Consider the following 22,307-nt stretch of genomic DNA (forward strand, 5'->3'; position numbering starts at 1 on the left):
ACGAGTATCGAACAATATTTTTCATCACAATGTGTGGAAAAGGGACGTTTTAGGCACGCGAAGCGTGCCTAAAAAGTTACTTTTTCGCACAGCGTGATGAAAAAAAAAATTCTGGGCAAAATGTAATTTGAATGACCCTGAATATTCCTGATTTTTTATTTATTTTTCTCACGCGTTTTAATTGACAAATTTGATGATTGAAAATGGTTGAATCTATAGTGTGATCTGTACCAAACTGTAAAAGACAAAAGTTGTTGACATAATCGAGACAAATTGTTGTGAAGAAGTTTGTTGATAGTAATCGTTTTTTGAAGTCGAAATTGTTTGAAAAAATTGAAATGTTTAAAATATTTTTAGAGAAAAGTCCGGTGATTGTCACTTGTTCATAAAAAAATTCCATGATTTTATAAATAAACTACATAAATATTTTATACGATTTACCCGGATGCTTTTTTTTAAAACAATTAGGTGAAAATTTGACTGGACAAAAAAATGGACGAAAGAACTTTGGATCCCAATAAATATGCGTAGGTAACATATGTTTATTATTCAAATGCAGAAAATGCTAATGGGAGACAAACTTCGGCAGTCATTGATTCAAATCAAATAGTATTGAATACTAAAAACGTAAAACTAATGACTACACTACCAATTACATCGAATGAGCTTGTGTAATGTACGTGCGATGCCGCGATGACAGATAATGATTAAAACACAGAGCGCAATTATGAGCAGAAAAATACTTCGCTCATCTTCCGGCGCTGGTTTTCCGCTCCAGTAACAATTTTCAGCGCAGTTGGAGGCTGTTTCTTCCAGTTTTTCCTTTATATAGTTCCAATCACAAATGCCTTGTTCACAGCCTTCGTACATTATCAGCTTTTCATTCAAGTGGAAAGTGACTTTGTGGGGGGAGCCAGGGTCACTGCATCTGAAAGTTTCAAATTGATTGTAATTTTTTTTTCCGACCGGAAGCATTGTAATCGAAAATTTGACTGTCAAATTCACAGGGTTTTTTTTTTGAATTGACTGAATTTGATCGATTTGAAATCGTTCAAATTTAAGTTTTGCATTTTTGGCGTTATATCGACCCATTATGATCCAAAAAGTCCGAAAATTGCTATTTTTAGACCGCTTTAGTAAATATGTGTGCACGGAAAAACTACAAAATTATTTTGTACGCTACACTCAAAATTTACTGTCGAAAGTAGTAAAAATTGCGAGTCGGTATAGTGAAAAGTGGTAAAATAAATATGTAAAGAAATTTTTCTTCGATTGTTCGCTAATGAATCGATGGATTCGGATGTTTTGTCCCTCAAATATGGCTATTGTTGAGCCCTATCAATCGCCATTAATTACAATTTCATTCATTTATTAATTTTGAAAATTTTTAAAAATTTTCAAACATTATTTTTTTACGATAACTATTTAATATTGTCTCCGTGTGTACATACGTGCGTATGTAAATAAATTTTTCTTCGATTGTTCACTAATGAATCGATGGAATTGAATCTTTTTTTCTCAAAAGTCGGTATTGTTGAGCCCCATCTATCGCTATTAATTAAAATTAAATCCATTTATCATTTTTTTTTCAATTTTTGTATTTTTTCAAAAATTGTTTTTTTACTGGTTTTTCACTAACTAAAAAAATTCTGAAATCAGTTGGAAGACGAAGGCGATAGCAATAATCGTTATTTAGATTTATTTGAAAATTTCAAATTTTTCATGAATTTCTTTGAAAGGGAGTTTTCTGATGGTTTTTTCAAATGCGATGCATCACTATTTACCAGCAAAATAGCCATGCTATATGAAGACAGAAGCAATTTCCCACTTGGTCAATTCGTCCTTAAAATAAAAATGTCAAAAAATCGTCCATACCTGTAGAAACTAGCAATGAAGTTAGCGAAGAAAGGTGCAATTGAGGATGTCCTCCACTTTCTATTTGCCATGCGTCCATAATTATTTGATAATAAATGCTCCGAGTCTTTCGCGATTCCCATTGCGTGGAAGAAATCCATCAAAACCCTTGAGGTGCTCATGTAAAAGAAGCCCTTCGGGCCCTTCTGCGTTCCAGACTTTTCAGACTCTCTACCACAAAAGACAAATTGCAATTATTGACATGTTCAAGATTCAAATCTGTGGTGAATTGGTAAACTAGGATAAGTGAATTTTTTCGAAAATGCGTTTTTTTTGTTCAATCGCTTTCCGTCAATTTGTGGAAGCGATTTAGCAAAACAATTTTTTTTGGAAAAACATGCATTTATCCTAGTAATTAGGGTTTTTTGCCTGCTTTTCTCTATACCATACATGGAGAAAAATTTTCTAGAAAAATTCCAGTACGAGTACTGGAAAAAATCACAATCCANCTATATATTATATATATATATATATACATATATGACGTGAAAAAAAAATTTACCACTGAAGAATTTGGAATTATGTCACTGAAGAATTTGAAAATGCCGCGTGTTTTTTTTTGTGACTAACTTCTTTTGTCACATATTGACTAACCAGAGTTAAGGATTAGCGGTCAGGCAGTTTCGAGATATTTCGATATAAAACAACTTCACGTTTTTTTCATCTTTAGTAAATAGGACGAGNTTCTTTACCCGTGCTAGCACTAGAATTTTTCCAAACAATTTCTCTCGGTGTAGCCATTCCCACCTCAAACCTTGTTTTCACCCAACCCATACCCTAAAGTGTGCCAAGTGAATTTGGCGATGACCTTGAAAATTGACATTCACCAACAAAGTTATAATTTTTTTTATTAAAATAGTATTAGACAGATGGTGAACATCGGTGACAATTTAAAAATTTTAGANCGAGATCTATGCGCGCGCGAAAGCGCGCGCTGATCTATTCATTTGTTGAAATGAAGAATTGGAATTCATTAAATTTCATTTTCTCATGAATACCTTATAAATATTGATAATGAATCAAAGAGAATTCGACTAATGATTGAAGTGAATAGCGAAGTAGAGTAAAAGAATCTATAAAGAATTTTTCATTTTCAATTAATTATCTTCAATTTTTTAAAATAATCGGTCTCCATAAAAGGACAGAATTTATTAATTTCACCGATGATATATATACATGTGAAATATATATATNATGATGGAGGGAAAGAAAACATTTTTTTTGAATCTTTTTTCAAATTCACTTGGCATCCTTAAAGGTTCATATGAGTAGAAGCCCGAGGGCTGAAACCATGTAAAATAGCCATAAATTAACACTGTACACTCTGCTGCCTTCACGGAGAGAAATGTTCAGTAAAAATTACAGAACTCACAATTCACTCACCGATTACGGAATCGACTTAGAAAATCTAAGTGACGGTATCGTGATTTTTCACAGGAGATTCAGATAAAAATTACGGAACGCTCCGAAAAAATTCCGAGACAGTTCCGTAAAATTTCCTACAACCACATTTCGCTCCGGAATTACGGAAAAGATACGTAATTTTTATTGAATATTTCTCTCCGTGTTGTTGTATCATTGACGTTAATAAAAATCTTTAAAAGTTAAAGTTGAATTTATCCTAGTTCACCAATTCCCAACAGAAATATTTACAGTTCAACAAATTCCACCGGAAATGATTGATGAGATCCTCCGCTGGGAAACAACCGATCAGACTATTCAAGGCAACTCCATATCCTGAGTAGTAATAGTACTGGATGTCATCGATGTACTCAATTATTTTCCATTCTTCTTTACTGAATATTGCACACCACGGTGATACTTTGTCGCGGGTCCATGCTGTCTCGAAACGGCACATGTCTTGAATGTTGTGAATGGTTGCTGCATTGGAAATTCGTACATTCATGACCGAAATGAAGAAATTTTTTTTTTCAACTACACTGAGAGAAAAAACAGCAGAGTTCTCAAACAAGTCTTAATTGCTAAAAAAAGTGTTTGATAAAAATGATCAAAATACGATTTTTTTTTCTGCCAAAAATGCGAAGCGTGCGCCGAGATTGGAAATTTTTATTGCAAAAATAGATTTAGTCTCTTCAAAAAAATTTCATTCTCTGTGCAAGCAAAAATGAACCCCCCCCCCCCCCCCCCCCCCCCCCCCNCGAACCCGAGTCGTCCGCGTGCCAATCCCGCGGGGCTGTTTGAAGATTTGTTCCTTTTTCGCTCAGTGTATGAGAAATCTCTCATTCTTAAATATTTAGATTGAGAAAACACTAATTTTTTCTACGAAATTTTTTCATACGTCATCTGGTTTTACCATGTCACTAATGAATTGTTCACATTGAGACAGCGAGTTTATTTATTCATCACTCAATTCTCACCTGGGGACACGTCGAATCCAACTCGACGACTCACATTCCGCTGCAGTTCCGCATATTCAGGGCCACGAATGAATTCATCACGTTGCACCTCAGTTTTTCTATCCGCGTGGGACCATCGATAGCAATTCCTATCAGGCTGTAAAATTGGAAAGTCCTAGGATCTATTTTAACCCTAAATTGGTCATCTCATCAGGGAAACGCCGCATCACGTCGTTTTTCTTCAATTAAATTTTCAATTTATTTTGATATTCAAATGCAAATGCAGAATAATGATTTTTACACGGTATGAAAAAAGGAAAAAAACGAGTAAGTCGAAAAAATTACCTTTTCCATGATCTAACTGAGATAATCGAAAAAATATCTAGTTTGATTTCAAAGCCAAAAACACAAAAAACTACGTTTAAAATGGATTCACGGAGAGAAATATTCAATAAAAATTACCAGAAAAAAGACGTAAAAATTACGTTTCGAGACGTAATCTGGGAGCAAAGTAAAATTCAATAAAAAGTGTCAATCGTCACGTAAATTCTACGATCTGTTTCGTAAAAATTACTCATCCGTCCGACACCTCACGGCTAGCCATAAGTCACCGTGCGGGAGAGATTTTAACACGTTCCGTAATTTTTCCGGAACTTTTCGTCAAAATTCTTAAACATCCAAGAATTTTGATGTTCTGAGGCATAATATGTCTTGAAGTTTCTGTTAGATTTTACAACTTCCAGAGAAATTACGTGACTTTTTCGTATTTTTTCGGTGACAGACCCGAAAATTTACTGAACGTTTCAGATTTATTCTCTTATATTCCTATAGAAATTCACTGAAAACGAATCTTGCTTGCGGATTACGTGAAATGTTCCGTAATTTTTCTTGAATATTTCTCTCCGTGTTGAGTGCATAATTTTTCTTAGTTTTTTAGGTACCCCATGATATATAAAAAATCGCTCGATAATTATTTTTATTAACTGAAGACCTTCAAATTTCATGTGGGTCCTCCCCTTTAAAAAATGACTTAGTCGATTAAAGTGCCCGGAAAAATTACGGTAGTTTCAGAACAACATAATTCCAGAAATTCCGAGAGAAAAAATATTATTTCCAACAGATGAATGATTTTTTTCCATGCTAAAGTAGTATAAACATAACTTTCATTTCGAAGATTAAAATCTGAAATAAATTCTCAACGAAAATGAATATGAGTAAAAACAACCTGGTTGGGCTTGTGCTCAATTGGTAGTTTAGTATTATTGATAATAATTAATCTGGAAGTCCAAAAATACCACAGAATCTTAAGAGAAAATTGAAGAGAGAAGATTGAAATCTGCAGAAAATCGCGAAAAGTCAGAAAAAAAAAATTCTATGTCCAATAAGAAAATCGTCGTCACTGTCAAACGTTTGTAGTAAATAATATATGTTTCTGCGTGCCCGAAACAGCGTGTTACGTCGAAAACGAGAAGCTATTGTTTCAAAAAATAATTGAAGAAAGAATTTGATGGATCAATTTTTCACATTCATCAAAGTTAGAATTCACGGGAAAAATAATCAATGATGAATAATTTTCATTGCCTTTTTGAATTAATTTTTCCTCGTTACACTCAACGCCTGAACTGGAGTTTTTTCATCCCAAATGAAATGAGAGAATTGTTCGGCCAATTCACGAACTAATGGCGCCAAGTGGCCGCCGACTTTTCAGTAAATCAGACAAGGATAGCATGCATCTAACCATCTCTGTTTAATGCCTTTGACAGATGGAGAGGGTAACGCCCTGTTGCCATCTATTTCAGTTTTGCAAAAACTCCCTAATTGCCCGTCACGCAACGTTGCCGGAAACTCGCTAAACGCGCTCGGGCAGTATAGAGTGGATTCGGCAACGCTGAAGCCTGAATAACACGGCGGGGAATCCCCGCGGAGGTAACCAAAGTCAGAGTTTCGCGTATGTTGACCAAACTAGGGTTAAATCTTACTCGCAATAGAGAATCCCTTTTTTCATTCGGCACGAGTTCAACAGCAGATTCATCACCAAAGAGACCTTTTATCATAGCTTGCAAACTCACGATACTTCGTGAAGCCTTTATAGATCTGAACTGAAGCATAAAAATATTCCAATTATAGCCCGAAGAATGGCGCATTATAATCGGATACAACTCTTTATTTAAAATTATCCTATTTATTTAGAGGATACTTTAATCGGAAATAAGTAAACTTATATTTGTCATAATTATTCTGTAATGTTGTGCTTCAACAGCAGATTGTTTTTATAATCACTCTATATTATGAAAATCCAAATTGACTTCTGGTGATAAAAATTTGGTACTTGAAATTAAGACTCCAAAATTAAGGGTCACGAAGGTTAAAGTAAGGGTCACAAGGGTGCGATTAAGGGTCGTGAGGGTCAAAATAAGATTCACGAGTGTCAGAATAAGAGTCACGAGATTCAGATTAAGAATCACGAGTCAGATTAAGGGTGACAAATGTCAGATTAAAGGTCACAAGGGTCAGAATAAGGGTCACAAGAGTCAGAATAACGGTCGCGAGGGTCAGATTAAGGGTTGTAAGTGACAGATCAAAGGTCACAAGGGTCAGAATAAAGGTCAAGAGGGTCACAAAAGGCAGTTTTAGGGTCATATGGGTCAGATTAAGGGTCACAAGGGTCAGAATAAGGATTATGGGGGCGTAGCCCCCTAGTATTTCCCAGCGTTTCTTCTCGTACGTTCAATGTTATGATAATTATCGAGGAAATGTACCCGATAATTATGAGAATTGATATCTTTAATTGACGACTGGAAAAGTTCCGGATATGCGTCCTTCAGCCTTTTTCCGAGTTCCTCGCCCTCTCTCCACCCTTCGTCGGTGATCTTGCTAGCGTCTTGTTCTGTCAAATGCGGATGGGGGTGCCATCTCCTGATGTTTTCCACGTCTTCATCACACAAACGACCCACTATCCACAAACAAATTGTTTTGTTATTGTTCTTAGAACGATTTCGAGTGCACTTACTCCCTTTCTCGTGATGGTACATGATTTTCCAACGTATGGTATGCAACTCTTGTAATCGATCGACCGCCTCTTCCTGCGGATAACGCGTTCCATGTCTTGCTAACATCCAGAGTCGAACGGCTTTACAATCTTATGCAGAAATAATAGTATATTTCGAACAATATTTTTCATCACAATGTGGCAGAAATTGGACTTTTAGGCACGCGGAGCGTGCCGAAAAGTTCACTTTTCGTCACAGCGTGATGAAAAATAATTTATGGACTTCTTCTGGCAATCGGAGCATTAAAATCAACTAGGTGGAATTCATGAGAGTAGTCACGTTAATAATTGAACAATACGAATAATTAGAGGGGTAATCAATCCATTATTCATTATAGATTTTAGTGAAATTATAGATTTTATTCAATAAAATTTTATTGAAAAACCTAGAAAATTCGCTTGAAATTTCTTCTAAAAATTCTATTATTGTGTACTAATATCTAACTCTATTATAATTCTATTCTATTATGATAGAAGTATTTTTAGCCGATTCTATTCAAGAATTCCGCAATTTTATCACGAGTTTTTTTTATAGAAAATGTCCGATTGAAACTATTTATATCAAAAAGCAGTTGCATTTCATCTTTCTATACTTTTTCCACTGAGATATTCTCAATGGGAATTCCTCGAAATAAATTGTCGAAATTCGTTTCACTCTATTTTCCCCCTCTCATTAAAGAAATCAAAACAGAAAAACTTGGAAAATTTAAGCCGGCAAATTTCCATTGAAAAAAAACGCAATGAAAAACAGCAATTCTTCAATAGAATCAAGAAAAAAATAATAGAATTTTAAATGAAAGTTCTGTAGAAATCCAATAGATTTTTTAGTGGTATCGATAAATTCTTCTATAAAATTGGTTTGCGCGTCTTTCATTGATTCGACGCCCAGAAACAACGGTTTATTTGAATTAAGTAAACTTCATTTGAATAAAATGAATCCTTTATTGGAATCAAATAGACAATTTATTTGATTCGAATAAAATTTATTCAATTTAAATAACCATTTCTCCTGGGTGAATTGCAATTATCAGATAATTGTTCATATCATATCTCAGTAATTATTTATGTTCTTCCAATAAAAATTAGCTTACTTGGTATTACCACCCGTTCAAATGTCCCAGTGCTTGCAAACCGATACGGCGTTTTAACTCCGAAATTCCGATAAGGGTCGGTTTCATTCACAAAACAGTAATCCATTTCTCGCGCTATCGTGCAGCTCATCCACAGTAGACCGTACGCTGCTGCACGAATTCTAATGAAATCCATGATTTGTCACACTAGAACGCCGCTGCATTAATATTGTGACCCGTGTGAGTATGACAACGTTTTCTACACAAAGCTGTCTACACAAGGTGAATATTCACACGACCATTCCTGTTCTTATCGGAGGTATAAAGTAATGACAGTATGTATAGATATCCCTCACGGCACGTCCGTTCGGACTATTTCCGTTGTGAAAAAAAAGAATATGGGGTATTCCATGTGAACTCACTCAGGTCAAAACCCTCACCATCGCCAATCATATTGCCGATTTTTCCTGTGGTTGTATATGGAAAAATATGACTGCTCAAATTTTTTCAGATTTTTTGAGGCATCCTGTGGGCACTTGTGCACTCGCAAGATAATACATAGGACCGAACCAGTTGGAGGTGCACGAGTTTGGGAAGCTTGAATTAATTTCTTTTGAGTTCGTATAACGGCGGAACATGAAAGTGTTCTACTACTTGAAATTGTTAAGCCTATTGCATTTTCTATTTGTAGGTGGAACTTGTGAATTTCCCCTACCATAGGGTGCTTTCTCTGTGGAACAGGTATCAGTAAAATAAATACAATGACAAAATAAAAAAAAATAAAAAATAAGAAATTGAATAAAAATAACTGGAAATAAAAAAAATTAGTTGGGAATAAAATTTTGCATCATCTCATGCGAACTCAGCCTCAAATCAATAACAAAATATCTGAATTCTTCACTTGGAAGATTTTATCATGTTACACATGGAGAAAACCGTTGGATTCCAGTGGTTTTTCACCTTAAATAGGAGAAAAAGTGCGAGATTAATAGTGAATTTTGCTCCGATGGCATAGAAAGATAAACTTCTACTGATTTTTTCTATAAAACTGTTTTTATCGGACATTCTCTCAAAAAAACGCGCAGTGAAACTGCAGAATTCTGCAATAAGTGGCACCCTAATTTTTGGTGGGACTCCGGCCACTTTTTCGGGGGATTCCCGTAAAAATTAGTGTGCCACATGCGAATTCTCCGATGACTCCCTGTTATGTCCCAGCGTTGGTGAACAGCACACTAATTTTTGAAAGGATTCTCACAAAATTACGATGTATTTTTTCTCCGTGTAAACCAAACGGAGTGAAAGTAAGTCCACACCGTTTTCCGATGTGAATGTACGCAGTAAAGTTGATTCATTCCGGAGTGGAATACAGCGAGTAGAGTGAAAATTAACACTGTCATGGTGTCAAAATGAACATATTAATTGATATTGTATTTATCCTATCCTATTCTTATCGTGAAAAGGAGAAAGGAAATTGATCTCGAAATATCTCAAAAATCTCGAATAAGCGTAAGCTTAAGGGTGCCAAGTGAATTTGAAAAAAGATTCAAAAAAAATTTTTCCGTCCCGGCGGGCGCAAAGTTACATTTCCCTCCCGCTTCGCGGGAGGGAACTCTGACTTTGCGCCTACGCCGAGACGGAAAATCGCGTTCTAACCACGGGAAGTAAAATAAAGGACCCTCAGCCGCGTGCTTACCAACCTCGCCTTTCGAGCCATTCGTCTACGCACTGGCGGCTGAGGCTCCTTTATTTTCCCTCCCTAGGTTAGAAATATACTATTTCTTTCCCTCCATCATTGGAGGAATATGTATTCATCCATCCGACGAAATTTCAAACCCGCAACCCGAACTAGACATCGAGAAAATAAATGCGGAAAATCCTCTATTTCGCGTGACGAACCTCGAGAAAACAGGGGATCAAATGGGTACGGCGGGTTGAAATATCTCTCTTATTCACCCCGGTACCCCATTGTTTTTTGTCGCCATCACATTGAACACATCATTCCCCATATCTTCAAATTTTTTCAAATTTTTCTTGAGTTCCTAGGGGGTTGAAACGTTCAATTTAATCAAAACTCCATAAGAGGCCGTGTATAAGACTGATTTTGTTCATTTAATTTCTCGATATCCATAAGTTCTAAAATTTTAAAATTTTCACCGATGTTCACCATCTGTCTAATACTTAAATTTAAAAAATTATAACTTTGTTGGTGAACGTCAATTTTCAAGGTCATCGGCAAATTCACTTGGCACCCTTAAGACTGAAACCGAAGCGCCACTACGTGAAGAGATGAGAAGGCGCGTGCACAGCTCTTGTAATTCAGAACTCCTACTCACTATCAGTGGATAACGGAGGGTTTTCGAAACTAATATCCCGGCTGTCGGTGGTGCGAGATAAATCGACTCCCATGATTCTTCAGTTCGTTCCTTCATGCTCCTGCTGCCTCATTCGTCCTTCCTCAATATCGTACCTTGTTTGAAGAAAACGCTCATCAAAACGTAATTCAACTTCACTTCTTTTACGACTAAGAAACCCCCAAACAATTCTCTTGAAAAATCCTCGGTGAATAATCATTCGTAAACAATTACTCCAGTTATCATGGCTATAACCTCAAAGTGACAAGATCCTTATGAAAGATTCCTTGAGAAAATGGAAAAGGAAAAAATCTGGAACCGGTAAAGGCCCCAGGGACTGAACCATCTCTTCAAAAATTAATTAAATTCCCCTGTTTCTGGAATTTTCAGCAGTAGAAACTAATGGGCCTGAACTCCATTGTACGTAACATTCTACTTGGAATACCGATCGGAGTGACATTCGTCAACACTGTGGGATATGTTGCAAGGGTGGAGGGCATATCAATGCAACCAGCACTGAATCCAAATGCCAAGGAATATGACTATGTTTTCTTGAATTGCTGGGCTGTGCACAATTACAACATAAATTACGGCGAAATTATTTCGTTCAAGTCACCGAAGCATCCGGATCAGAAGTTGATTAAGAGAGTTATTGGGCTCGAGGGGGACGAGGTGGGGACCATTGGATACAGAAGTTCGGTTCTCAGGGTGAGAGAATAATTCAAAATACAGTCAAAAATACGAATATTGAATTATTTCATTCTTTCATTCAGTATAAGCAAATAGAATGGATTTTTTGCGGGTAGTCCATTATCTTTACTCAATGCATGAAAGAATTGAATAGAAAACCTTAGCGAATTGGTTGGAAAATTTCTATTGAAATTCTCGAGAAATTCGATGGGGATTCCATAAAAATTCTACGGAATTCTGGTTAAAGTTCTATTTGTTTTTTGCGCAGATTCTATTAGATATTTGATAGGAAAAAATCAATAGAGTTCGATTTTTCCGTTTATATGATCTAGATTTCCGTTTTTTTTTGCTTGAATCATATAGAAAAACCTATATATTTTCTATATGATTTTTTTAAAATATGGATTTCCATATTTTTGTTTGAATTAGGGAAAGTTGTGGTAAAACGGACACTTTTGACTTTTTTAAAATGTTAATGAGGGGTTGAAATGTTGATAAAATTCAATAATTGTTTTTTCAATATGAAGAACAATTCTTTCCCTTTGTGACGAGCCTAAACTGAGCTCAATTGATCAATTTGTTTCTCAGTTATGAATAATTTTTAAAAAGTCTAAAGTGTCCGTTTGCCCCACACTCCCCTATATAGAAAAATATATCGATTTGTCTATATGATTCAAACAAAAAAATCTAAATCTGTTGACTCTTTCCTATTCGATATTTCTTTAACGAGAATTCCCTAGAATTGTTATAGAATCCCAATGGAATTTTGTAGCGAATTCGTTAAATTTTTCTATTGAATTTTTTCATACGTGTCCTTACTATAATGAAATTTGCGATAGAAAAACAGTAATGTTACATAAAGAATTGATTAAAACATTCGTCTATACGTTGAATTCCATTATAACGTTTTCTTATTTGTTTTTTTTAATTATTTGATTTTAATTCATTTTGTCTTATATTGTATTATGCTTCTATATTATGCAAATGATTGATTCAATTTACGGAGGTCCTGCATGCATGCATGCAAAATTCCATAGAAAAGCCTAGCGCATTCGATAGACAATTAGTTTCTCAAGAAAAATTCGATTCTATTGAAGAATTTCACAGGTTTACAGCGCTTTTTTTAGATAGAAAGTGTAAAAAAAAATGAAAAATGTTCCATAGAAACTATTTTATAGAAAAATCAAAATTTCATCTTTCTGTACAATTTTTTCTATTGAGATATTTTCTATAGGAATTCCACGACATGAATTTCCTGCGGTTTTTCACCCTTTTTTCTCCTCTCAGCAGAAAAATCCAACGAAAAAACTTCAAAAATTTGAGCCAAGCAATTTCTATAGAAACAATTTCCATAGAATAAATTGTATAGAAAAATCTAATTCTATTGACTTTTAATTCTCTATTTATCTTGAAAATGAGTCATTCTAGGCGGGAAAGTCAGGAGATGGTGTTTGTAACTTAAAATTTCGAAGATGTCAGAAATCGATTCGTTTCATTACATTTTTAAAACATGGAATTATTCTAATGTCAATGATTTCAGGTACCAGAGGGTCATTGTTGGGTAGAGGGTGATAATACAGGTCACTCAGTGGACTCCAACACATTCGGTCCACTGTCCCTCGGTCTTGTGATAGCCAAGGCCACCTACATTGTCTGGCCACCGAGTCGATGGCAGCAACTGAACCCTTTGGTCCCTCAACACAGAACCCCTCTGAGAGTGTCGAAACAGCCACAGCCAGCGTAATATCTGTATTCAATGAGATAGAAGTGTTGGACAGTCAGAAAGACAAGTGGTGAAATGAGAGCAGTAAATTTTGTGGACAGACTACAGTGGGATATTCCTGGGAATGTCTGCAGACATGGACTTGCCATTGGGGATGTTGATAATGATGGAGATAATGAGCTTGTTGTCGGCACTGCCAAAGGAGATTTATTCATATTCAAGGTGATTGAGTGAGGACAAAATCAAAGGCACAATAAGAAAAGAAATGTTCTTGAATCGAAAATGTGAAAAAGAAAATAATTTTTTCCATATAAATGATAAAATTACAGAATGTTTTCTTCAATTAAGGATGCGGGAATTAATAATTTTTTGAATGGAATGACAATTTTCTCATTTCAGCAGCAAAATAATTCTGAAATTAAGGTAAATGTTAAGAAAGAGGCCCCCACCACCGATCCGATGGTTAAGTTTTCAGAAAGATCGGTGGTGGGGCCCTCTTTCTTAATATTTACCGAAATTAATATTTTTGATTAAAGATTAATATTTTTTTCTGAAGTATAAGCTAGATTTTACTATAAAATCGATCCCTAAGGCCTTAGAATCCTCACTGAAGATAAAAATTATTCTTCAATCCGAATTTTTTTCAATCTCAAGTTTTAAATCACACATAATATTTTTTGGATTGAAGAATATTTTTTTTACCCCGAACATGCAGAATTCAATAGAATGAAATCAATATAAACCTCGATGATTATAAATTTCTAGGGCTCAGAAATTTGGCACAAAACTACAGGCCTCGGACTGATAACTTGTCTTGCCATTGGAGATATATTCAATTACGGAAGAAATGCTCTGGTCGTCATTTGTGGGGATGGATGGGTCCACATTTTTTACAGCCCACGACCTGTCAATCCAAGCAATGGAAGTTCTACGATTATTAATAAAGATTCTCTCGATAATACGAAACAAGGTAATTATGTTTGATCTTTGTGGAGATTTTCCTGCAACTCTTGTTTCTAAAGTCTAAATGAGAAGATGATATCTTGGAATTTATCATGAGAAACGAATAAAAATAGAGCTGAAAAAACTTGACAAATTTGTGCCCAATAAATTTTACAGAAAATTAAAAATCTATTCACTTTTTTCTATCGAACATTTCTCGATAAGATGACACGGTAAAGTTGCATAATATTATATAGAATTCCGTACAATTAGCGTAAAAAACAAATAGGATTTTCTAATAGAAATTCTAATGGAACTTCAAAAGATTTTACTGAATTTTTTGAACAAAACACTCGGTTTTTCTATTAATTTTCTTCATACGTGTCTGTATGACTCAATAAACCTCTTGAAACAGGTGGAACATTCGATCATAATCCCGGAGATGTCGACCAAATGTCTGGTAAAATGGAATGTGTCCACTCACAGCGAATTCCAACAAATACAAAAATCGTGTTGGTGGCTGATATTGATCGAGATGGAGCCAACGAGATGATTATCGGATTGACAGACCGCGTTGTCAGGTCATATAGGTGGTCCTCTAACGTTGATCTAGGGACTGGGAAACTTATTGGATTAAATAAGTGGGAATGCGCTAATCAAATTGGGACAGTGACACTACAGGTGAAAATTCAAGTTTTATCGATCTTTTTCCCAATCCAAAAATTCTTACATTCATCACTGCACTTGTTGGGCAAGGGTGAGACAAATAGTCTATATTTCAGTTCGAATTTCGTGCTGACAATATTCTTGATTTAGAAATATTTTACTGTCAAATTTGTCGACCAAACTACTTGAGAATAAATTGAATAAATCCATAAATTACATTATTACATTATTTAAATTATTAAAAATGAAAATACTTAAAAACCTCTTTTTTCATCAGGAAACTAATTTTGGAAAATTATTCTAAATACAAATCAATTCATCACGAATTTAAATATAAGATGTTTAGAAATTCAGTTTTCGAAATTTTTAAAATTCTAAAATGTCTTTTAATGTTTAAAGTGAAACAATCATGTTGAGGCTTCAAATTCTTTAAATTATACGCAATTATTGCAGAATATCTGAATGTAGAATGTACCTGTAACGTGTCATTACAAATATCCAGAAGCATTCTAATGTAAAAAATATAAAAGTGCTGGAAATAATACAACAATTATCAATTTGAAGTTAAGTACAAATACTGAATTTAACAACTGAAATTAGTAAAAATGAAATTTAAATGATACGTAATTTCACGATGATGCTGGACATTCTCCAGAAGTTTTTAATGAATATCATCGTTTTTCACAGACAAAACCCTCTAGAAATTCCCCTTTAAAACGTGCTCTAGATATTTCTCTATCCTACCTATTTATCTTATTTTATATTTTATATTCCAGATGTTTAATACACAAATTACATTTCAGCATACGAATGATGGAACTCCAACTCTCCTCGTTGCCCAGCCCGGTGGCACCTTCATGAGAATAAAATGCAGTTCAGGTGACTGTCGTTCAGAAGGAGACTCCATCCAAAGTGAAACAGCAGAGGGTTGCATTGACTATCAGACCCTAGGAATATCCCGGATGCGAAATCCAAACATCTCAACCGAGATAATCGGTGATCTTGAGCCTGGTAAAAATAGACAGTCAACCCCAGGTGAGTCCCCTAGCAAAATTATTCTCAAAGAAGTTTACGTGAAGAAATTCTCACGTGATGGCCCACTGGAGCCAGAGGATTTCGCATCATCGAAACGTGTGGAATCGCCAGGGATTGATCAAGTCGATGGGAATGTGATCGGTGGGAGTGTTGTCCTCGGGGAATACGACACAGTTCATAAGAAAACTATTCTACCGAGTTATGAAGATTTTACGAAGAGTAATTATGCAGAGAGGGAAGGGGTTCAGGATGTGGAGGACAATAATAGTGAGGAGGAAATTCTGGAGAGCAAGCCTTATGCCCTTGCCACTCTGGACGGGACGATAATGCTGGTCAAGGATGAGGTTATTTTATGGTAAGTGAATTATTGTACATAACATTTTTTTAATATTTTTTTTTCTATTCAAAAAATATTGAAAAACGTATTTTTTATTTTGAAAAAATCATGACGTTGTCAATTGGCTATAGCTTACACATTTTTTGTTATTCATTGGAATAAGAAAATTCTTTTATTTTTCATTTAATTTTCATATCCAGCAATAGAAAAATTTCATGCAAAACACCAATGCGAGGATTTTTTAAAATAATTCAATAATGAAGGGATCAAATGTAATATCAGAACTTGTGGATCTTTCTACAGATGGAAAATTATCTTGATACTCAGTAGTTTTAGAAGAAAATTTCAACCGATACTTTTGTTGAGAAATCTGAAATTCATTGGATCCAAAATCGTTGGAATCTTGATGAAATAATTTAAAAATTATAGGGTTGATTCTCTCGATTATGATTGCCTTCAGACGAAAATCTGTTTTTTTTTCAGAAATTTTCTTTTTTTTAGTATTTCAAGACCTACAACAAAGATTTTTGACATTTTCCCATAAAGTTATTAATTATTAAGATAATCATTAAAAGTGGAATTTTTAACAACATGAGAAAATTGTAGATTGAATAATCCACTAATTAAATAGTTGGTTACTAATTAAATCTTTTAACATTATCCCCTAAAATCAGTGATTTAAGATGAAAATGTCAGCCTACATTTTGGTTTAAGAGTTCATTAGTGACAAAATGGTCCATTGAAATTCTTTCCGAAAATTATTCATTATCGAATATTTTATTCAGTATCTTTTTCCACATAGCCGACGAATATTATTGAATATTGTTGAAACACATTCTTGAAATTCTTTCACAACATACATGAAAATGTGATTTTCTTAAAATAAGAAAACTATTTATTTAAAATAAATAAATTGTTTACTCAAATTTAATAAAAATTCCACTTGAAATAAATAAATTGTTTGTTTAATATAATTAAATCATTTTCTTGAAACAAGTAAACAAGTTTATTCGTTTGTAACAAAAATATTCTTGAAATAAGTAAAAAATTTCAAACAAAGATTTTTATTTGATTAAAAAAAAATGTTCCTCTGGCTGCATGTTGAATATTCAGTTCTTTCAGGGAAACATGTCAACATACCTTTTCATCTCTCAATATTCTCCTCTAAAATAACACATTTTACCATAATGAAAATTATAAAAAATTTCAAGACCTTTCGGAATGTTCCATCATCTCTCCAACAATTAATACTCAACTCTCAATCTAGGGCTATGCAAGTTGACCACCAGATATTCGCCCTCTGTCGTCTGGACGTGACTGCTGATGGAGCTGATGAAATAGTCGTCTGCACATGGGACGGACAGACTTACATTCTCGATCAAGACAGGAACAGCGTGAGGTTCCAGTTTGAGGAGCCAGTGAGGTCGTTCTGCACTGGGAACTATAGCTTGACTCCAGGTGGATCAAGTCCCAGCCTCGTTTACATTTCGTTCACGAATAAGGTGGGTGATATTGGGGGAGAGGACCCCTCGAGTTGAATCATATAAAATGATTGTCACACTTGCAGATTTCTTTGTATTATGACGTCCTCCTTCCGAGTGTTGTCGTCAAGAGCCTGCCACCTCTCGCCTTCTCTGCAGAGCAGAATGAGGAAGATGCGGAGAGGACACTTGGCAATGCAATAGATCAGGGAAAACTGAAGAACAATAAACAATTGCGGGAGTACCTGCTGTACGGGATTAATACCCTCGACATAAATACTAAAAATTTTTGGGATGTATCATAGGGACTGTACGTGGACTGTATGATGAAATGAATAGAATTATGAATTATTTTAGAAACAGAGAATTTATCATTTTATCCTGATGATTACTTTAAATTGGAATTTTATTCCAATAAACTATTCCAACATATTCCAACAGTTGAAAAAAAATAGTGAAATTGGAAACTTTACGGGAAATTCAATGGAATTGCAAATTTCTGAACAGTGGAAAGAGAATTCTCTGCTTTATTTTCATCTATATAAATGCAACTTCATTTTTCTCATCATTTTTTATTGAAAATTATTTCGTATCAGCCTAATGTACATTTTGAAATAAAAATTTCGGTCATTTTGCATTTCTACAGAAAGTATTTTTTAATTGATGAATAGCACAAATTAGAAATTAGTTATGACCGTCATTATGCATATATATGAGTGGTTCTACCAAATACCGACCTAAAATATTGCCTCAAAACTTTTGGTATTATTTTCATGTTCTCATCATAAAATCCAAGTGAAAAGAAGAAAAATGAGCGCGGCCGGTGCTCTATAATTCAATAATTGATAGAGATATCGCAGATTCAATTTTTCTTTCTCCTTCAAAACTAAATTTTCCAATTCGAATGATGCAGTATTATAACTGATGAAAAAAATATCTGGAAATAAAGATTTGATCGGAAATGTTCTCAATTGTTTAAAAAAACTATTCTAACTTTATTATTATTCCAACCGCTTGTATTCATATTGCAATTTTTCCTTCTACTCCAGGCTATTATTATGATTTCCGTAATAATGTAAAAACAATGTTGAAACTCAAACATGAAATTACTTTAATTACTTTAATTTATTCATATTTAGATGAAAAATATTGCAAAAAAAAATATTGGTAAAAAAATATTGTTTTTGATGCCATGATTCATTTTATTATGAAAATCACGAAAAGAAAGTTTAAAACGTCCACTTCATGGTGACCCCCACATTTCATTCAATTTTTCGTCTTCTCATCGTAGAAAGATTTTTTTTTTACAACAATCAGCTTAGAAATTATCTGCATCACCAACCGTCACTTTTTGGTCATATCAAGCCATCTAAAAATGATGGTCATTTTGCATCGCTAGTCTCAAAACACGAAACATGTTCAAAAATAGAAAACCAATCCATTCAAGGTAGATGACCGCATTCCAGTTTCACTTCTGTCTTTTGAGAGCCCCCAGGGGTGTCAAATGTACAACCCTGCACTGGCAAAAACACGATGGGTTCAGCCCCCACTCTGGGAGCCTCGCACAGTGGGAAGGACGGAAAAAAGATCCAAATAAAGGGGGCCAAGTGTATTGTTGTCAACTTGACATACTTCTGACAGATTCAGTATGATGTGGTGTTGAGTGACGAGGGCACGATCCTCGGCTGCTGCTTGTGGCTGACGTCACGTGATTTCCATTACTGATTGTCAAGAGGAGGAATTCTCTATTTTCGAAACATTAGTTTTTTCATGGTTCGAAAAACTCGTTATGATTTTCCGGAAAAATGATTGTTGGAGAATAGATTTTTAAATTAGTTATTATTGTTTTCTTGAAAGGAACATTATTTTTTTTCAAATAATTCATTCCTCAGTTCTTCACGTTTTTTCCGAATGGAAATTTTGTAATCGCTCAAATTTAAGTTTAGACTTTTTTGTGTTAGGGTTACTAAATATGGTCTAAAAATTGCGAATCTGCGATTTGTACTCTTTTTTCTTCATTTTTTTTTCAAATAGGGAACTTCCATGAAGGTCAATTCTTTTTAATTCCTCTATTCACACATTCCTCGTAACATATGGATAGTTAAACGGCGACAATTATGGAGAAATATTGCTTAGATGTCTTATGATAATTAATTAAAAATCAGCAGTTGTCGAGGCCAATTCAGTAGCGAAGCGGTAAACCGGGTCAAGTCGATTTGGACTATTGGCCATTTTTTGACAAATATCTTGGAATCTAAAAGAGATAGAAAATTTTTTTTCATAACCTTTTTTGTAGATCCCATTGAGGGCTATACAAAAGGTCATGAGAACAATTTTGCTATCTCTCTTAGATTCCGAGATATTAATCAAAAACTGACCAAACGTCAAAATCGACTTAACCCGATTTACCGTATCACTACTGAATTTTTAGACTATGACGTCGCGGAGACGGTCAGGTAGCGCTTCATTGGGCGAAAAAGAAGAGAGTGGGGAGCTGTCGTCCTCCATTGGCCGAGGCGCACCTCAAGATTGGGTTAGGTCGGCTCGAGCCATTCTGTGATTGGTCCAGCGTCATTAGCGATTTCGAAGCGTTTGAAATCTTCAACTTTTAACAATTACTTATTAATTAATCTGCAATATTTCAAACTTTTGTGAATGAAAAATATATTATTCAGGTCCCAAACTTGAGATTAGAAAATTGAAAAAAGTTTCCTCTTGTCTCGGAATCGAATTTCATGAATTTTTCATGAATATAGACTTTAATAAGCTCTGTTGGGAATAGATGAATGGGTTCCATTTGTTTGCGTCAATTCTGTTGAAAATGATGCTACTTTGCTGTACGTTATTAAAAAAAAACTCTACAGAATCAGAAAAAAAATATTTACTAGGATCTTCACCGAATTCCAATAGAATTCTCACAAAATTCCGACAGAAATTCAGTAGAATTCCTGCAAGGAAACTTCCTATAAAATTTTTTCATACGTGAATTATTGCAATTGAATTGAAACAAATATATGAGGTATTCCATGCCAAATTAGTCAACGGCTAAACCTGACCCTCTTGAAAATTGATGCCGATTTTTTCTACGATTAGCGGGCTTGAAAAACTATCAAATTTTTTCAGATTTTTTTGACAGCCCAGTTCCAAAATATGATTTTTTTCAAATTGTTCCGTTTTTTTACAATAACTCGAGTTCTACTCATCCGATTTCGATTTATTAGGGGGCAAAATTTTCCATTTTTCACCACCTATAAGGAAGTTTTTTTTCAATTTTTTCCAATCTTCAGATGCTTGAAATAACGAATTTTCGAAAAAAAAGTTCAAAAACTTGAATTTTGCCAATTACGTCACGGTCGATTTTTTTTTCAGTAATTCTTATAATGAAAACGAAAATTTTGAGCCGTCATACATATTGGGTTCCATCCAGGATCTATTTTTTTTTTCATTTTTTCGTTTTAAAATTGCGAAAAATTGGTGAAAACACTTTAAGACGACTTTAATTATGTATCAAAAAAATATGTAATATATAGGTATATGTTTAAATTTACTTCATACTGTTTATAATCAAAGTCAACCAATGATATTTTGGGATATTTTGACAGAATTCGCGGAATTTTGAGAATAAAAAAATTAAAAATAAAATAGATCTAAGACAAAACCCAACATGTATGATGGCTCAAATTTTTTTTTTTGATTATAGGAATTACTGAAAAAAAATTAAAATAATCAACTGTGACATAATTAGCCAAATTCAAGTTTTTCGACTTTTTTTTTCGAAAATTCGTTATTTCGAGCATCTAGAGATTGGAAAAAATTTGGACAAAAAACATTCTTATAGGTGGTGAAAAATGTAAAATTTTGATCCCTAATAAATCGAAATCGGATGAGTAGAACTCGAGTTATTGTAAAAAAAACGATCAATTTGAAAAAAAAAAATCTCCGAACTGGGCTGTCAAAAAAATCTAAAAAAATTTGAGAGATAGTTTTTCAAGCCCTCCAATCGTAGAAAAAATCGCCATAAATTTTCAAGAGGGTGAGAGTCAGCCATTGACTCATTTGGCATGGAATACCTCATACATATTTTCCTTGCAAAAAAAACTCATCAACGCTATCAATTATAAGAGATGCGATCATGATGGTACTCATCATAATTAGCATTACAAAAATCTAAAGGACATTGTGCTGTTACTATACAGCAGACAGTGTCATTGTCCCCATCTCATCCGAGTTTGTAAACGTGTCTAGTGAAATACAATCCCACCTATTCACTATTTCATTGTTTGATTCATGTTTTCATACTCCAGAAGAATCTTGTGACATCTCTGAAATTTTCAATAGTACCTCGGATCAATGAATGGAGGTGTTCGTGTTGCATTGAGTGGGCTTCTCAACATTATAGGAAGGAAGAAGCAGTGTCGAATTGCTGATGCTTCAATACAAAAAAAATTAATGAAGAATAAATTGGCTGAGGGTTGCCAGGAGAAGGAAATCGTTGAAAATTAACTCTGAATTCTAGTAATCGTAAAGTGTATCGATTTTTTAGAAATTGTTGCGAAAATTGTGGAGTGACAATGACAATATTTTCAATGGAACTTCTACAGGAACGAATTAATTGATTTCGTCTCTATTTGTTTCGAAGTTAATTGAACTTTACATATTTAAAAAAAATGTATTATTGTTATTCTTGATTTA

The 22,307-nt window shown here is 34.3% G+C and overlaps 3 protein-coding genes across 6 annotated transcripts; 2 read left to right on the forward strand and 1 right to left on the reverse strand.

Annotated features, from left to right (window-relative positions):
- Positions 1-579: 579 nt before the first annotated feature.
- LOC107037682 (multiple inositol polyphosphate phosphatase 1) lies at positions 580-8,616 on the reverse strand. Its single transcript, XM_015256342.1, has 8 exons — positions 8,412-8,616; positions 7,282-7,410; positions 7,031-7,224; positions 6,251-6,370; positions 4,293-4,428; positions 3,585-3,795; positions 1,876-2,085; positions 580-928 (listed from the first exon to the last, which is right to left on the reverse strand). The coding sequence occupies exons 1-8, from the start codon at positions 8,584-8,586 to the stop codon at positions 646-648; spliced, it is 1,458 nt and encodes a 485-aa protein (XP_015111828.1). The 5' UTR covers positions 8,587-8,616; the 3' UTR covers positions 580-645.
- A 2,183-nt stretch (positions 8,617-10,799) lies between these two features.
- On the forward strand, positions 10,800-13,176 carry LOC107037660 (mitochondrial inner membrane protease subunit 2). 4 transcript variants are annotated; one of them, XM_015256316.2, is made up of 3 exons: positions 10,800-10,885; positions 11,132-11,449; positions 12,972-13,176. In XM_015256316.2, exons 2-3 carry the CDS (start codon positions 11,144-11,146, stop codon positions 13,173-13,175), a joined length of 510 nt encoding a protein of 169 aa, XP_015111802.1. In that variant the 5' UTR covers positions 10,800-10,885; positions 11,132-11,143; the 3' UTR covers position 13,176. The 4 variants fall into 4 exon arrangements, with proteins under 4 accessions (XP_015111802.1, XP_015111801.1, XP_015111803.1 ...); XM_015256315.2 differs by having other exon boundaries at positions 10,807-11,062; XM_015256317.2 differs by having other exon boundaries at positions 10,807-11,062; positions 11,135-11,449.
- Positions 13,177-13,206: 30 nt separating this feature from the next.
- Positions 13,207-18,264, forward strand: LOC107037659 (KICSTOR complex protein ITFG2). Its single transcript, XM_015256314.1, has 6 exons — positions 13,207-13,376; positions 13,920-14,124; positions 14,512-14,777; positions 15,566-16,152; positions 17,402-17,636; positions 17,702-18,264. Exons 1-6 carry the CDS (start codon positions 13,230-13,232, stop codon positions 17,918-17,920), a joined length of 1,659 nt encoding a protein of 552 aa, XP_015111800.1. The 5' UTR covers positions 13,207-13,229; the 3' UTR covers positions 17,921-18,264.
- The last annotated feature ends 4,043 nt before the right edge of the window (positions 18,265-22,307 follow it).

Source organism: Diachasma alloeum, unplaced genomic scaffold (assembly GCF_001412515.2).
Source record: "Diachasma alloeum isolate Michigan unplaced genomic scaffold, Dall2.0 Dall_scaffold_00269, whole genome shotgun sequence".
NCBI classification, from domain to species: Eukaryota; Metazoa; Arthropoda; class Insecta; order Hymenoptera; family Braconidae; genus Diachasma; species Diachasma alloeum.

What these genes read in the sequence shown, in the direction of transcription:
- LOC107037682 (XM_015256342.1), bottom strand. Translation starts at nt 8,586, where the DNA reads ATGGATTTCATTAGAATTCGTGCAGCAGCGTACGGTCTACTGTGGATG. An exon ending in TCAATTCTCATAATTATCGG is followed by an intron (nt 6,371 to 7,030) that starts GTACATTTCCTC and finishes TTTATGCTTCAG; the next exon opens with TTCAGATCTATAAAGGCTTC. An exon ending in TTCATTGCTAGTTTCTACAG is followed by an intron (nt 929 to 1,875) that starts GTATGGACGATT and finishes TGAAACTTTCAG; the next exon opens with ATGCAGTGACCCTGGCTCCC.
- LOC107037660 (XM_015256316.2), top strand. Translation starts at nt 11,144, where the DNA reads ATGGGCCTGAACTCCATTGTACGTAACATTCTACTTGGAATACCGATC. An exon ending in ACAGAAGTTCGGTTCTCAGG is followed by an intron (nt 11,450 to 12,971) that starts GTGAGAGAATAA and finishes CAATGATTTCAG; the next exon opens with GTACCAGAGGGTCATTGTTG.
- LOC107037659 (XM_015256314.1), top strand. Translation starts at nt 13,230, where the DNA reads ATGAGAGCAGTAAATTTTGTGGACAGACTACAGTGGGATATTCCTGGG. An exon ending in TCTCGATAATACGAAACAAG is followed by an intron (nt 14,125 to 14,511) that starts GTAATTATGTTT and finishes CTCTTGAAACAG; the next exon opens with GTGGAACATTCGATCATAAT. An exon ending in TTGGGACAGTGACACTACAG is followed by an intron (nt 14,778 to 15,565) that starts GTGAAAATTCAA and finishes ATTACATTTCAG; the next exon opens with CATACGAATGATGGAACTCC.